The sequence below is a fragment of the Lineus longissimus genome, chromosome 17 (genome assembly GCF_910592395.1).
Source record: "Lineus longissimus chromosome 17, tnLinLong1.2, whole genome shotgun sequence".
Classification (NCBI taxonomy): domain Eukaryota; kingdom Metazoa; phylum Nemertea; class Pilidiophora; order Heteronemertea; family Lineidae; genus Lineus; species Lineus longissimus.
In genome coordinates, this window is record NC_088324.1 from 11,545,065 (window position 1) to 11,561,753 (window position 16,689).

Below are 16,689 nucleotides of genomic sequence, written 5' to 3' on the forward strand. Positions count from 1 at the left end.
GAAATCACCGGAGACGAGGTTGACGCCATGCGTGTCGTCCGTAATGACCACATTTGTCCGGCCTGCCTCCACAGAAAACTCTTGACCATCACCACCATCATCATCATCATCATTATGAAAATTGAAAATTGAAGACCCCGCAAAATCATATTAAAAACTACTTGTTGATTAATAATGCAACAGGAGAAGAACAGACATATCGTGAGGATAACTCGCCCTGCCCTTTAAGGTGATACACTCTGGTGATCAAGTGTACAAGCGAATCGATAAGACGCGCCGACCTGACCGGTTTTTGCAAGTACACTTTTGTAAGTTGAATTTTCATCACGATTTTATCCATCGTCGCCCCAGCCATCGCCTTCCTTTGTGGTGTATTAAAGGGAAATAAGAGGGAAGAGGGATTCAGTGAGACATGTGATAAAAACCCAAATCTCCACCATTCGCCGTCACCTACCATCATACACAATAGCCTACATTTGGCTAATCTGCAATGAATGACTTTTGCCAGTGACGGCGAGTTTTTTGGAAATGGCTTGCCTATTTCGGGTGAGCCTGCTGGTATATTTTGTTTTAGTGTATATACAGCTTTTTGCAGTTCAATATTTTTTCAAGAATCCTGTTTGGAGAAGTCAGGGCCATGCTGGAAGCCATTTTCGATTGAAAAACGATCCTGTCTCACGTTCCTATAGCTTCTCGTCCTTGACGCTCTTTTGTTTTGAAAGTATACGCCATTTCCATCACCTTGAGTAGAGTTCTCTTCGTCCGCTTAGAAGTATACTTTATGGTGGAATTCGTGTTTAAAATCTGTAAAAGCCCACTTAATAACAAAAATCGACAAAAACCAAGCGGCAATTAAGCAAAGCACCTGCATGCCGCCCTATTCACCAGGATGACTTTGAGTTGTGCTTGAAACTGGTTTAATTGGAATTATCCTGTATAATTGCTACAATTCCAGCAGTAAATAATTGACTGGGAAATGTTGCATGTCGTGTGATAAGATACTTTTCTGATAGGTTTTTACTGAGGTCTCTTTTTTTCAAAAACGACTTCCCTCAGAAAGCTCACGTTCTCCAATAAGCAACTCTCATGAACTAATCACATTATTCTCACCTGGCCATGGAAAATGACAGGAGACGGAAAATTCAGTTATTCGGCAATTTCAGTTTCAGGTTCTGTTCTCTTCAAAAGGAGGTATATCACTTACAGTAAGCGCAATGTATTTTCTCTTAAAAGTAAGATATCAACAGTAAGCACAATGTCTGTTCTCTCAAAAGGATTGTTATCAACAGCAAGCATAAGGTCTGGCATGTTCAACCGATGTGACAATTAAAAGTTTCAGTCATCAAGCGCACAGCTATAATTATGTCTACATTCACCTTCTTGATCGCATGCCAAGTGAAAAATCAATCACATCGTATCTAAATATTCATTAAACATTCGCTCCTCAAAAACCCATGAGTCTATTACACCAGCTAGTGATAATCGTTACTCTCTAATGAGACGCGGAGAGGTTCAAAGCAGCCGGCGTACGGCCGTGAGACCGGTGACACATGCTGCGGGCGATCACTGACCCGCCCTAGTCTCAGATCCTGGATGGATCTTTGAGGAACAAGATTTTGTGACGCCAAGGCATTTTGAGCCCTTTCCTCTCGTTAACGCTCTTAATCATATCTGCGCTATAAGTGGTTTAACAAAGGGAAGAACATTGTAATACACTGCTAGCATTGTTTTCCACTCACGTATGAACTGTCACAAACTGAACAATGTTCAAATGCGACTGACACCAGCATTGCAGTCATCAGATCGGGATTTATGTAAAGAACATGTTTTAACAGAACCCTCTGGATTTCGGCAATATGCTGTACATTTGTAGTGTTTTGTGAAAGTTACACAAATCTCTTTGGTTCGCAGATCCAATCGATGGTTTACGCGATCAAATTCACGGATGTGATCTTGACTTTGATCTTGAACAAACAGAATACAATCTTGTCGGTATCCATATCAATGACCAAGTCGTCTCGTGATCCCCGCCAGCGCATTTAAGGTTAGACTCCTAATTAATGTCGCCATACCGAAGGCCATTTAATATAGAAGAGTCAAGATGCCAGAAGTGAAACATAAAAGCTGACTATAGTGTACATGTAAATCAGTTCTAATTAAGAAAGAACATTTGGTCCGGACACATTGAATTCAAGCTTGGAGTAATTTACTGTGGTGATGGAATCCCCGTTCGTCCACTCATCGTTCCAGCTAGGCTACAAGCAGACTTGGTGACATATAGCAGAAGCGTTAAGCGGCGCAATATTACAGTGCTTCTCGCTGTGAAATCATAGAATGTTCCAACAATTTTCATCAACGATTGAGCCATTGAGAAAACAAATATCGATCAGTAGGCCTACCAACTTTCGCGAAAGATTCTCCGCTGGGCGATTCTCTGTGTTGTCTCGATTCTCCGGCCCTTTTTTAAACAGACGATTTCCTTATAACACAGTCATTGGAGAGTTTTGATATCGCATCTTTTTATCTCACCAGTTTTTTTGCAGTTCATCAAGGTTATACCTATAGGCTACATTTTAGGGGTATAGATCTTGCGGCTCAGGATGCAGATATTGCTTTGATTAGTGTCCAGTCTTCGAAGCAGAAGGTAAGTGAAGGGAAATAACGCACAGCATGGCGTTGTAGTAATCCGACCCCCGTCCGAGCCGATGCCTCATCACGGCGCACTACGAACGGAAGTGTATCCGATGAAAACGTACTGCCACCATTCCGGCGCGAACTATGAGCGGCATTCAATGTCATGTAACCGGCTAAAAAATAATACGTTTTGATCATTCGTATGGAAAAATGGAAATGATATAAAGAACATAAAGGTACACGTGGTCATTTTCACCGTTGTCGTGCGTAAAAAAAGTCGAGGGTCGTTACAATCTCTTATAGCCTCGCCATTATAGTGATACTTGCGTACTTTTGCTAAGCCCGTCTACAACCGCACCTTTTATATTTTTAGGTCGGGACCCAAAAGCAGTTATGTGTGCTTGTTCGGGTCGTAATATATCCAATCCAAAGTGAAATTCAGCATCCCAGGCGTGCTCACTGATTAGAAACGAGCCAATCAGAGGGCTTTTTTGGGGTGTTGGTTCCATGTAGTCATGTGTTTTTCCCGTTCCTTAACGCCGTCACCAAATCAAGCTAAAGCAGAAAAAAATGAACAAGAAGAAAATGTTCCAGGAGCAGACTCGAGACAGAGCTTCCTCGTTGTAAAGGCAAGAAAGAACGATTCAGAAGCAATCTCCCCATCTACTGGTAACCGTATAGTATAACCCGGATATGTAACATATAATGCAAGACAACACCCAATACTTCCGAGCATATGGCGTTTTGTAATTAGGTCCGATTTGATCTTCTCTCACACTGACGAAAGCGCCGCATATGTGAGAAAGAGATTGAAGGAAGGAAACAGATTTAGTTTCGGTGCCTTTTCTGAGCTAGACAAAACATTGACATTTGCAGAGAACGCGAACGCAAACGGCGTCCATCCATTTCTGCAAGGCCGGAACTTACCCCCAAATAGGGCCTCCTGAAACTGTACACCCGAATTCTGCTCTCAGAAAACTCCGGATGTGTAGTTAAGAGATGTTGTCAGGTTCAGTGGTGCCAGTGAGAATATCAAATCAACGTGTACCATTTAAACAAATCAATCAAATTATGCCCCTAAAGTGCACTTTTACAAGAAAATATGCAGTAGTGTCGGTGTAAAAAGTGACACCGACTCGACAAATCCACAGTCAATGAAAATTCATCCGGCTAAACCCGCCGCTTCAGGTATACTGTTAGTATATGAATATTTCGCACAAATTGATGAGATCAAACGTTTTGTCAACCCAAACAAACTATAAGTCCCCCAAAATCAAATTATGGCTAATTTAATTGCATCTCTTTCGTGGTTTTTGATCTTTAGTCCCGATTTAACATCAGCGGCCATTTTGGCATATCGCTCAAAGCGTTGATAATGGCGTAGTGTCTTTGTGGTTTTGAAGAGGCTTCTGCGTCCGTTATGATAGTGATTGGACGCGACACGTCCCCTCTTGGTTCCATTAACGCGCCTTATGCAATAGATTGATTAATTCAATCATCCTGGTTGAGTTGTCATTTTGGATGTTGATGCTTGTGTATCTGGGCTCTGATGTCATTTATGATGCCTGCAAACCTCGCCTCAGGTAGATATTCCGAAAACCAACTCTATACCTATATGTACTCAAGATTACCACTTATAATCTAGGGGCCTGGTTAGATAGCTAAAATCTCATCCCAGAAGCAACCTCCTTCACGGACATTGAGGGGAAACAAGGAGAAACGGGAACAATTTAAAATGTCACACCGGGGTTGTGGGTTGCTAGCATAAAGCACTCCAACCCAGACAGCATCCGAGAGCTGAATTACAAGTAAGCTCGTTTATAATCGCAAAAGACAACACCCGACTTTTTAAGAAGCAAAAAAGTTAAAACGTCACATCTGCCACATCAATGCTTCAGTCAAAAACTTAAAAACCACGAAAACGCCCGACCCAACAATTTTCACACCCACTATCCAGAAATAGCAGACGTTTTACAAGTTTGTGATGATGAGTTTGGTTAATGGCGCTAACAAAGTTACAGACCACTCACATATTTGAAGTGAGACCAATCCTGTCCATTGATCTCATTTTCAAAGTGAGAGAACTGAAGACACCTCCAGACGTTGACTTCTGTCAAAACTTACTTACGCTGTAATTACGCGGCTACCAAATGACGTATTTCGGTAAAATGCTCCGCCATTTTGATTAATGGCAGAAAACGTTTGTTCGCAATGTCTCTTGGGATTTGTAGATTCAGTTAGTGGCTGCGAGGCGGTCGGGTCTTTCTGAAGCCACCATAGATCAGAGGTGTCATATCTACGCAGTATGTTGGCCAGTGATATTCTCTGATGGTCAGCGCAAAATGAATGAAATTGGTTAGTTTCCAGACGAGCTCAGCCTGAGAGTCGGCCATCCATCTGATGCACGTAGTAAATTTGTATTTTGAACCTCTCTGTAAGGTAGGCCTATAGTTTTGAAAGCGCGCCAAATTGAAAAGCACAGTTTTGGCGCCAGTGGATTTGCACGATAGACGTAAATCTACGTCGTCGCAGAATGACGTAGGCCTATCGGGTACCGTAAAAAAGTGTCTCGCGCAGTGTTGGCCAGGCGACGTTGCGTCTTGCCTTGCCAAAATTTGTGACTGACATGACTGACACTACGGGCCCTGTCATGCCTGTGCAGAGTTGCGTTTTTCCGAATACTTCATGACTCTGTTCTTATTGGTTACGGATTTTGTAAGCAACCGCCAAAATGGGACCACCAGGCACGCCGGGCCGCCTCAACATCAGGTCCAGGAGAACCATTCGATTCCCTAACCATCTTCTCAGTGACATTCGGTTTTGGGGCAAAGGTCCGCTTCAACCGTTCCGGCCCGACCATGGTGCCCATGATGAGGCCCATGAATCGCAACAACCACCAGAGACTTTTGCGGATGAGGAACATGCTTCGAGTTCGACTCACGATTCAGATCAAGACCCGATTTATCCCCATTTTCATAATCCTAGCAGCAAATCATTTAAAGATAGTGTGCCTTATGATTTGTATTACGACGATTATGCGAATGAAGTAACCACATCTGTTTCTCCGGCACCCAAGATGGCCGATCCAGCTGCAGGCGCCATGTTGAAAAAGCCCTCGACTTCGTTCGTTTCTGCGGGTTTAGGAGATGATGTCATTGGTGTATTTCGCTCATCTCAGGGTATGTTGAACGTCAGTTTCTCTTTGACACAAAGGTAAACATCGACAAATCAAACATTTTTTAGTAAAAACTAAGATCGATCAATCTCAATCATGCTTGGGTTTGATGGCAACGCCAACGACGACGATGTCGATAACGGTATTCAGTTTTCAGGTCTTGGTAAAGCACGCTAAAAGGTGATTGTATTAAAAGAGGATGACGACGACGATTGGTGAGTGCTGATCATCAGGACCATGAGATTTGCAAAGATATGTTTTTCCGTCTTTTCACTTTGCCATTGCAAATGAAAAATCTATGCGTTCTTTTCAGAATCTAACTGGCCCATCGCCCTCTTCGTACTGGTTATAATCGCGGCAGCTCTCACCACAGCCATGTCCATCTTCCTGATAGTCCAGAAGTACCGGAGGACAGGATGTCCCCAGAAGTGTCTCTGTCGCCTTGTCATCCAATGGATAGATGTCTTCAAGTTCAAGTCGAAGAAGAAGAAGCCAGAGTACATTAAGTTGAGTCGGTTGTATCAACAGAAAGGTGGTGGAAATTACATTGTTATGCTGTAAGTTTTATTTTGTATATTACATGTATATTTATAAGGATTCGATCATGTTTTATCGGCTACGATATGACGGGTATGGTCATTTCTCTTTTGGTGTGACGCACAATACTGACAAGGTTATACTTTCCTTGAAATGACCAGCGCCTTGAACAATGAAATCATCATGGCCACAGTTTAAATAACGGTCACGTCGCAGATTTTTTACAGTTTGGTTCATTTCAGGAACTCTCCACAGGTTTCACTGGACGTGGACGAACTGTCGCTGACATCAGGGAGCGAAGAGGAGTTCTACAACAGATATAAAGACCGCACAATCAATCTGTCTAATCTTGCCATTAATGACACTATGGAATCTGAGTGAGTTTCGTTTTCTGAAATAATTTGCTAAAATATATACCGTAGCATCGGGCAGGTCACAAACATAAATCCAATATTTCGAGTAGACCTTGTTCATCAATGCCGACTAACCAGCGGTGAACATCACACACGATAACGCTAGATCGGCTTGTTGGTCAGTGGAATTCTTTATCGAAATATTTCGTTGTCGGTACTTTTACTGCATCTCATGTAGACGTTCAGCCTCCACCACTTCTGGAGGGCAGATCTTTCACCTCTCTGTCGTTTCCTTTCCAGTGACTTCAACAACTCAGCGACGCCCTTGAGTTTTTCCACACCGAAGAGAAATTCGGTACTTGAAAGAATGCAAGAACTGTCTCCGGAACCAGAGAGTTCAGGGGCTTCTGGCTGGCCCTGAATACCTCTTTCACCGAGCGAGGATGCTCCAAATAAACAAATCCAGCTTTAGGCCCGGAAGTGGCGAATTGTGGAAGGTGCCATGGGAGTCAGTAAGCAATGTATCTCTTTGAAAATTTAGAAAAAATAAAATTGATCTTTACACTTCGTTTTGCAATCGGCATTATTCGATCAGTTTCGTGAATTCAATTGATAGGTCACAGTTGATGGTCCAATATCATGTACCTGTCCATGGTGGAACCCGTTTATGCGCGTCTTGGCTGGAATAACCGGTGTTGGGGATAAAGTGTTGGCCAACTACAATGTTCCATCTTCCGCCCGCGCGCGGGACCCTCCGCACCCATCTTAAACTTATATCCTTGGAGTCGTGACTCTCATCTTTGATACTCTTACGTCATATACAAAATCGAAATACCGAGAGGCAGAGTATAATGAAAAAAACTGGTGCCAGCTAGGTTGGGTTTCCTCGGTCTTTACATTAGGGTCTTTGTTTTGGTATTAGGTCTTTTGTCGCCCACTCGCCGTCTAGCGCAAAATTGTTGAACCAAAATCTAGTCGGAATTCCCAACAGCCTCGTTTTGAACGTGGCAATGCCCGGATAGTATTGGGAAACCCCTCCAACTTGTGAAATGATTGTTGTGAAATGCTGGGCAGTGTCTTTTCGCGTCTGCCGTTTTGGAAACAGGACGATTCGCTCCGAAATTGGTTGCATGGCAACACCTTTGTATTTGGCGACTACACAAGGTTAGTTTTCTGGTGTAAGTTTGGTAAAAAGTGCATAACACAGCCTTGAAATTGCGCAATATTCTATAAGAACTGCTAAAGGTTGTCACAAAAAAACATGTCTGGGGTTAGACACAGGGATTTGAGGGAAAAAAGTGCCGATTACAAGAAATTAAAAAATTCAATTCGACACCTTCAATTCCTATCATATCGAATATCATGATGTGCACGTGAATTGCGCATTTGTTATGACACCCTGACCGATTTTCGAAGTTAATTTTTTTGTCTTTTTCAGGTGTCTGTTAGACTGTTTTGAAAATTATGATCGAGATGGTTATCTGAACATTGAAGAGACTCGACGAGCTTTGAATGAGTTGAAACTTTATCCGACCAAGTCCCAGGGTAAGTTTTGAATAGCAGTATAAGGAAAACACATGACAGCATGGTCGCATACCTCATGTTTATTTGTTCTGTCCTTTTATCTTCCAGTGTATGAGATCCTGTACTGTAGTTCAGATTACGAGAAACATGAAAAGGAAAAAGTGTCTTTTGCACAGTTCTGTGTTCTTGCTTCCGAGCTCAGAGAGGGCTATAAAAAAGGGTAAGAATATCGCATATCCAGAACACAAATTTTAGAGGACTGCATTTTCTTTTGTCGATTTGTACAAAAAAATTGTTGGAGAGGGAAATCATGAGTTTAATACTTATTGTGACAGACTAGAAACTGCTGATTTTGATGTTGTAGATTGAGGAGCCTCAAAATCTATTAGTTGTCTTTGCACAGGGAGTCACATAACCTATTGGTTTACACTTCTTGCTGCCACACAATAAAACCAAGAAAACATGATGAGTTGTGGCCCTGCTTGTAAAATTTAATTTAGATTTTTGGTTTATTTTTTCAGCATGGTTGGGGTGAATCCATTTTCAAGGAAGGACAAAGATGAGATTATTTGGAAGCGACAGAAAAGAAAAGTAACTGGTATCGTCACAAATTTTCAAGGTGAGAATTTGTTCTTGGCAGCATCAGAGGAGTTAAGTGTTGATGATGAGTATGAAATTCTGAGGCCCTGTTGAACAGCAGATTTTAAGTGACCATATCTTGTGCGGTCCCTCCTGATGGAAAAATGTTTGTGTCTACTTGATCATTCAGACAATTCAGTGTCAGTATTTTCTCTTGTTATTGAGCTGTAAACTGTCTTGTTGTTTCAGTATTTCTTGGAGGGGCCTGTAATCCTACACAGTGGAGGACAACAGAAGCCATCCCATTTCTAAAACAACATTGTATTACATATTATAATCCAGTAAGTCACAATTCACACCTAAGTCTGCAGGTTTCTGTCATTCTCATCTCAGTCACCGGTTGTGTCTCATGCAAAAATCCATTCTTCTGCCAAATAGGAGGTGGACAGTTCAGTTTGACTCTCCTTATGTTGAAGCATTAGCCAAATTGCCAAGTTCTACTCAAGCATCTTAAATGTGAATTAATTGGCTTATTCTGGCAATCATAATAGAGAAATGCCATGGGTGATAGCCCATGTTCAATCTATTCTCATCGTCTTTGCAGCAAGTTCCAAATTGGACGCCTGAGTTAGTCGAGATAGAAGACCAAGCCAAACATATAGCAGAGGTCTTATTATTTGTGATAAACAACAAGACACGTTGCATAGCATCTCTTGTCGAGGCAGCTTATCTTGCTGGATGTGGGAGACAGCTGCTGCTGGTCCTGATACCACTGGTGGGACCTGAGATTGTGATAGCAGGAGAAACGATTTCCAAAACGTAAGTCATTGGGCCTGGAAGTGGAATTATCAACATATCAAATCTGCCAGTACCAGTATGGGAAAAATCGAATGCACTTGTGGCTCCCGCACCTCATGCTCGTCCATTGTGCACTTCACCACATGAGTAAATTAGATGTGCAATTGACTACTTATACTATAATGTGACCTGTGTTCTTTTCAAGTGATTTGGAATCCCTGCAGCGAGGACACGAGTTTCTCCATGACCTAGTTGAGCGATGCGGTCTTCCAGTTTTCGCCGATATACCAACAGCTCTTCAGTGTACTGCTCATGTGCTACAAAAGGGGCAGGATGTTTCAGAGCTGACACTGCGAGATGGTGTGCAACCTGTCCGTTACACGCATGTCAGGGTTGGAGATAAATACATGTAAGTTTATAGTCCTCAAAGTGGTACTACACAGCCCAAGTCCTGCTGCTTCCAATGAGGATGGGCAACGCAAATTACAAAAAATTATGATCAACCAGACTTAGAACTGTCACAACCATGACCATTTATTTGAAAGCTCTCAATCATTTTGTGATTAAACATCAGTTAGTTTTGTCAGGTATCAATAAAGACTATATATTTACTGATCTCTTTGAAGTGTTGTGTGAAAAAATCAATGAGTGCTATTGCAAATATGGTACAATGAATCTAAAATGCCTCCTTCTGTCTTTCAGGAAACTAGGCGAGGCATTTAATCATGTCGATGTCAAATATGAAGGCAGCATAAGTATAGAAGATGTAAGTGTATATAAAACAGACTTGCCTCTCATAAGACACATCCAAACATCCACTCTATAGAGGAGTTTCCATACTGTTGATGATGTTGTGTCCGTGTGTGTAGCTGTCTGAACAGTTCAATATGACAATTTGTAGTATCATATTTTTCTTTTATTTCTAGGTCACCCTTGCTTGTAAAACGCTGACAAACTGTCCGCTCGACTCTTCCTTCCAAAAGATACTTAAACATTCCAACAAAAAGTCATTTTCTTTTGAAGAGTTCTGTTGTTTAGTTACTGAGATTAAATATGGCGTAAGTATGCATTACAATCTATAACAAAATCACTTTATTTCAGTAAATAGAGAATAATTAAATGTCTTGAATAGCTTTGGATAGAATACCATGTCCAAGGTGTCCTTGGAGAAGCAGTCTATCATCTTGTAATAGATTATTGTAGTAGTGCAAGGCTTGTTGGAAAGATTGTTCCACTTATACTTATCACTTGCCTTGTCTATTTTCAGTCTAAAGGCTTCTTTAAAGACTTATTTAAACAGCTTTACTCATGGTCTTGGAAAATTTGTAAGTATTCTTGCCTTACATGAAATATTTTCGTGGGTAATGAACACTTACTGGACTGATATATGACTATGTGCCCGTCATATTCTAGTGCCAAAGCAAAGGGGGAGTTACAGAGGATACTTTAACACGGCCAGGATGGCACAATGTATCCTACTGGTACAGACATATATCTGGAAGGGTGCAGATCGTTTGTACCATGCATATTAGCGCACATATATGTTCACTTTCTGATACTTCCCGTAAGCGCCCTCTTTTAAGGCACTCTTGATAGACACATCTGTCAAAACCTCTCCTTTCTCTATGTTTAATTCAACTCATTTTTCTGTTTCGATAGTGTCTCACCTGACGCAGGCGTGGCTCATCCAGACTCTTGGACACCCAGCGCCATCTCTTGGCTATAATCTTTTACTAAACAGATTGGCCACAACGTCAAGGCGTTCTCGAGGAACTAAGTGTATGCATTCTTCTCTTGGCATGTTGTACTGTACATGTATATGTAGAAGTACATGTGTGTTTTATTTTCATTTGGTTTCTTCTGTTCAAAATCAATGCATTTTTCTTCATCGTTTTCATACTTAGCGACTTGTTATGGCAAATTATATTCATAATCCCCTCCCCACACACACATGCATACCTGTACACATGGACATGCCATCCCTCCTTATTGTGTACATACTAAATAAACGACCCCTTATTTACACACTTGGGTGAAATTTATTTGGCACAGAATGCATTTTAATAAATAATTTGCTCTAATATTGCAGCCTCCTCTCGGGCGCTCCGGGAAGACATGGGTGATAATGTGTTCAGTCGGCGTGATGTCTTTCTCGGGGGCAGCTGTGGAGAATCAACCTGGAGGAAGGATGTGGCAATACCTATGTTGAGGTAGGTGAAACTGTTATCATTCATATGGGAAGGTTTCCTGCGTTAGTTCCTGATTATCTTTATTCACACATCAAGGGAGTTTTATTGTGAAGGGGAAAAAAACTTGACACTTTTGTAATTCTAATTCTATTAACGACCATAAAACTTGATTGTAAGTATGATTTTAAATTTAAATTTCAGGAAGGAGGGTCTCTCCTTCTTTAACCCCCAGATGCCAAAATGGAGTGCCCGATACATCCCAATGGAAGCAAACACGAAAAACAACTGTCGTCTGCTGCTGTTTGTGATTTCCAGTGATACCCGGGCAACGGCGGCCATGTTGGAAGCTGGATTCTATGTTGGTTTGGGCTGTGAAGTGGTGCTGTGTATACAATGCATTCCAAAAGGGGCAGTTATTGAGGGAGAAATGGTAAGCATTTTTTGCATAAATAAATTCTGAAGTTTAAAGAGTGATTAGTTTACAAATGGGATTACTGGTACACTGAGATGAGATATTCATCTACTACCAGCTTTCTTTACTTCACGAGTTCATTCTGGTACCTTTGTATAGTGAAGTATCATAACTCTTGGATTGGATGCTGGTACACCACAATGGACTACATTCTGAGCTTTTGGGATTTCTGTACAAATATGCTCAATAAATACTTCAAATTGTTCTTTCAGCTGACACCACTTGCTGTTAAGGACTACAATAGAGGACGCATGTATCTGACTGATGTTGCCAATCGAGACGGAGTTCCTGTGTTTGACAATGTTGCCGAAGCAGTGCAGTGTGTCATCGATAGACTACGGACTACTGCATGCAGTCATGCCAACTGTTCATGAAATGTCCTGTATGAATTTCGTGCTGACTTTTGTCCTACATGCATGTAGGAATTCCAGTTTCTCCCATTAAGTATGCGGCATATGAAAAGGAAAGTGGAAGAGGCTAGCACTGACTCCATGGCGTAATTCCAACTTTGGAGCCATCAAAACTGTCCTCCAATGACTTACAGTTTGTAAGTCCAAGCTGTTCAGAAATAATACTCGTGTCTCAAATTCTAGCACTAAAGATGGAGTGACTGGACTGTCACTGCCGTGTGTCCTGTCACGAAGAAGATGTACCACTGGTGCTGGTCTAATGGGAAAGCTGTCCAGTTTCACCTGTCTGACCAATCATTCTACCTCTAAGATTCTGTGACTCTTCCAACTTGGGCCATTTTGAGAAGAAATTTCGAAGAAAGAAGATGTTTGCTGTTGGTGCCATAAATTTGGTTATTTTGAACAAATGTATGACTTGCAAGAACGGATCACTCTGTACTTAGGTGGTGAATTTCTACTCTTATTTCTCTGGAGATAGTGGATAGTATTTGATACCTAAATGTATAAGCAGTGCTTGTGTAAGAGTGGGTTTTTCTTTATGCAAGCATTTGTGCTAAACTCTTTGGTTTTATTTATTAAAATGTATTAGAAAACTTGATTTGAACATGGCTGTGTTGTTGTTTTTTGTGAGTTAGTGACTTCGAATCATATTTTGTGTAGATTCATTTGAGGCACCAACATTTGACACTGCTGAGAGGAAAAGCCAATAGAACACATGTTTATCTATCTCGCAGCAGTTTGTGCTGCAATCTTTCTTCCTCCAGGACTTGGCTGGAGGTTGTCACAACTCATTGCCTTGGGTATGCCACATCTATTTCAGAGACGATCGGGTCGGGGGTGGGGTGTTTGGAGACTAGCAAATTAAGTAAAGCAAAAGTCTTGCGTTGGCTCCTTACTTTATTTCATAAACTGATCGAAACATGAATCATGATCATGGACGTCTTCTTGATATGTAGATTCATTAATAGCAAAAGCACACATTGGGCCGGCTTAGCAGAAGGTGTATGGTATTGTGGACGTTTGGACTGCTTAGGGCCTCTTTTATAGACCATTCAATATAATCATTAAGACAACGATCTTTTTATATATCTCACATGCATTATCATTACGCACAGGGAAGTATATTTGTCTTGTCTTTCCAGTTCAATGCCGTAATCATTGGTGGTTTTTCCTTCATGGATGTCCCTCCCAATAAATTAAAAGATAGCCCCCAAGAAGACATGTTCATTTCACAGAGCCGTTTTATTTCATGAACTGAATAGCACCAATGTATATAGGAGGTTGCCAAAAGGCTGTATAGTTGAAACAAATGTCTTGGCTGGTTCCAGGGCCGTATTTAGAGGGGGGCAGGGGGGGCAGCTGCCCCCCCTGTGGAATAAATGTTGAAAAAAAAATGTTCAGACCGTAATAAAAAGACAAACTAATCTTAGCCATAGCTTTACCAGCATGATAGCAGCATATGGCTAGCAGATGTTATCAACTCAGGTGCAACCCTTATAATCTGACCAGTCCAGTGCCCTGACCCTAGTATTCTATTCTGACAGAGGAGTTTCATACAAGTCATATAGTAAAATCCCTAGTCTTCTTTCTCATAAAAGTGGTCCTTTTTTAGAGTAAAAGTACTGTTGATTCACACTTCCAAATGCCAGGTAAATGCCATTTCAGACCTTTTATTTTCAAATTTTTCCGGGGGAGGGCCCCCAGACCCCCCCCCGTTCGGATGCGCCTGCGGCGCATGCAGATCGCCTTCGGCGATCTATCCCACTGCCCCCCCTGGACAAAAAAGTTAAATACGGCCCTGGGTTCCATTTCCCGGCTCCTGATATCGTTGTCGAAGGACAACAGTTTCGTAGGCTAGGTGCTCTTGCCTAATCAAACTCCAGGTCCAAATACTTTTTCAATCTGTTAGGCAAAGGCAGCTTTTCTATACCATTAGGCAGGGAGAAGGATTTATGCAGCTGCCGTCTGATATTGCAGCGGCAAAGATGCTGCAATTCGGCGGGATCTTTGTGTCGTCTGCTTGGGATTATTTCCCGCCATGATGGATGTGATGGTTTGTACATGTTGTCCGCCAAGCGGTGCTCGAGGCGCTTCATGCTGATTCTTTCAGCACTGCGGCAGATGTATCTGAAAACCCGGGATAAAGATATCAATATTATCACATTAGCCCTGTAGACTGCGGCAATCGTGATCGGTACACATACAATCCGGACGCATTGGACCGGCCTCGTCCTGTCGCCGCCCGCCCATAAGGAGATTAATCCAATAAGGTTGAAGCATATATGGACTGCCCCGGGAGCGAGTTTTTTTTTAACAGGTAGGTTCGTACCATTGTGTACATTGACCGCCAATCAGAGCTCAGTAACTTCGCCTGACGTCATCAAGTAAGAAACGCACGTGTTGTTAGTCAGTAAACAAGATCAGCGATATATGAGTTCGAATCTCGGAAGGACCCAAACAATTATGCACTTTTTGTTTTTATTGCTTTTTTTTCATTTACTTAATTATTTTAATAATAAATTTAATGTACACAATGGTACGAACCTACCTGTAAAAAACCTCGCGCCCCGGGAGTCTAATAGCCCCCGGGAACAAGCCAACATGAAGTGGTCTTGTTCCCACCTTTCGGTTGTGACTTTGTCCTCTAGTATTGGTTTGAGATCAACACAATGAAAAGTATCAAACACCCGGAATCGAACACCATGTAGTCTCTCTTCTTGTGATCATACAAACTAGTTCTGTTCTCATCACAGTTACCGGTACTAGAAACTGATTTTCCTTACTGTAAACTTTTTTCCACATTTTCATGGTCATTCTCCGTGGTGTGGACGAAGTATAAAGATGTCAGCAGCACCTCCAGGCAGTCGCTGAACTGGTGACGGGCATATGGCAATTCTGTCCTCGCGCCGTGTCGGAGGAGAAGGAGCACTATGGCCGGTTGGCGGAACCTAAAAAAGCAACAACAACGGTTCACTTCAACTGGCCAACCCAGCATGGCCATTCCCGTGACTGGTCTTAATGAGGGGTACATGGAGAAGGAAGAAATTATCTTGCGGAACAGTTAATGCTGCGCAAATCTAAAACTGAAATATTTTTCATAAAACAACAAAGGCCTATCATAAACATGTTCTTCTTACCGACAAGCTAAGGCCAGTGGCGTTTCCTCTCCCGCCATGTAGGCGTCAACCAGACGCATTTTCCCGTCTCTCGTCTCAACCTCTAGCGACGCCGCGTGCTGTAAAAAGTAACTCAATTTCGCCAAAACCTCTGCACGTCTGCTTGGCTGGAGAAATGGCATGATGTGAATATTATCGAACAAATGATGAAAACTATGCGAACATTTCCAAAATTCCATCAAAACCTTCCGGATGACAACTTGATCCGAATACCTGTGGTTCCAACACAAATGGAAAAGGAAACATTTTAAGAAACTATGGCAGTATTTGACCGTTTGGTTTCTGGTTTGTGTGAATTTGACGAGGTCCTCCGCAAGTCGCCCCAGGCTTGTACCGCTTCTAAGAAGGTCTTCCATCAAGACGCGCGTGGTGAACTGCTCTTGGTGTATTGTTGTGATCCCCAGTAGCCTCTTTTGGACGTTCAGATAGCCCTCCAGGGTTTCACACAGGTTGTGTCTCAGCTTCATTTCTATTAGGGTGGGTCGCAACTATAGAACTTGAAGTAGACTTCCACCGTGGAGTGTGCCAAAACCGTTTGACACCCGTCGACCCGGAAACGTCACTGAAAATGGGACGTAGTTTACAATGTCTGTTGAAACGTTTTCATCCAAAAAATCAACCAGAACATGAAATATCTTGATTCCGAAGGGATAACATTTTGTGAGGGTATATATAAACGTTGAAAGCCGAAAAGAACGACAGAGATGCCGACACCGAGGAAATCGAATAATTTTCAACGTGCCGTCAATCAAATTTGAATTGCGCGACGTCATTGACGTCATGTTTAATTCTAATGGCCTCCACCAGGGGCGCTAATTCTGACGTCATCTGGCGTCACGTTT

The 16,689-nt window shown here is 42.1% G+C and overlaps 2 protein-coding genes across 3 annotated transcripts; one reads left to right on the forward strand and one right to left on the reverse strand.

The window, feature by feature from the left end:
• The first annotated feature begins 7,735 nt into the window (after window positions 1-7,735).
• On the forward strand, window positions 7,736-13,275 carry LOC135501216 (uncharacterized). Of its 2 annotated transcripts, XM_064793154.1 has the most exons (14): window positions 7,736-7,863; window positions 8,138-8,244; window positions 8,332-8,443; window positions 8,745-8,842; window positions 9,052-9,143; window positions 9,407-9,621; window positions 9,806-10,009; window positions 10,303-10,366; window positions 10,527-10,658; window positions 10,868-10,925; window positions 11,260-11,379; window positions 11,690-11,810; window positions 11,991-12,219; window positions 12,474-13,275. In XM_064793154.1, the coding sequence occupies exons 1-14, from the start codon at window positions 7,763-7,765 to the stop codon at window positions 12,633-12,635; spliced, it is 1,815 nt and encodes a 604-aa protein (XP_064649224.1). In that variant the 5' UTR covers window positions 7,736-7,762; the 3' UTR covers window positions 12,636-13,275. The 2 variants fall into 2 exon arrangements, with proteins under 2 accessions (XP_064649224.1, XP_064649225.1); XM_064793155.1 differs by lacking the exon at window positions 11,260-11,379.
• A 1,264-nt stretch (window positions 13,276-14,539) lies between these two features.
• On the reverse strand, window positions 14,540-15,969 carry LOC135501022 (ankyrin repeat and SOCS box protein 17-like). Its single transcript, XM_064792741.1, has 3 exons — window positions 15,809-15,969; window positions 15,455-15,619; window positions 14,540-14,798 (listed from the first exon to the last, which is right to left on the reverse strand). Exons 1-3 carry the CDS (start codon window positions 15,967-15,969, stop codon window positions 14,540-14,542), a joined length of 585 nt encoding a protein of 194 aa, XP_064648811.1.
• Between the last annotated feature and the right edge of the window lie 720 nt (window positions 15,970-16,689).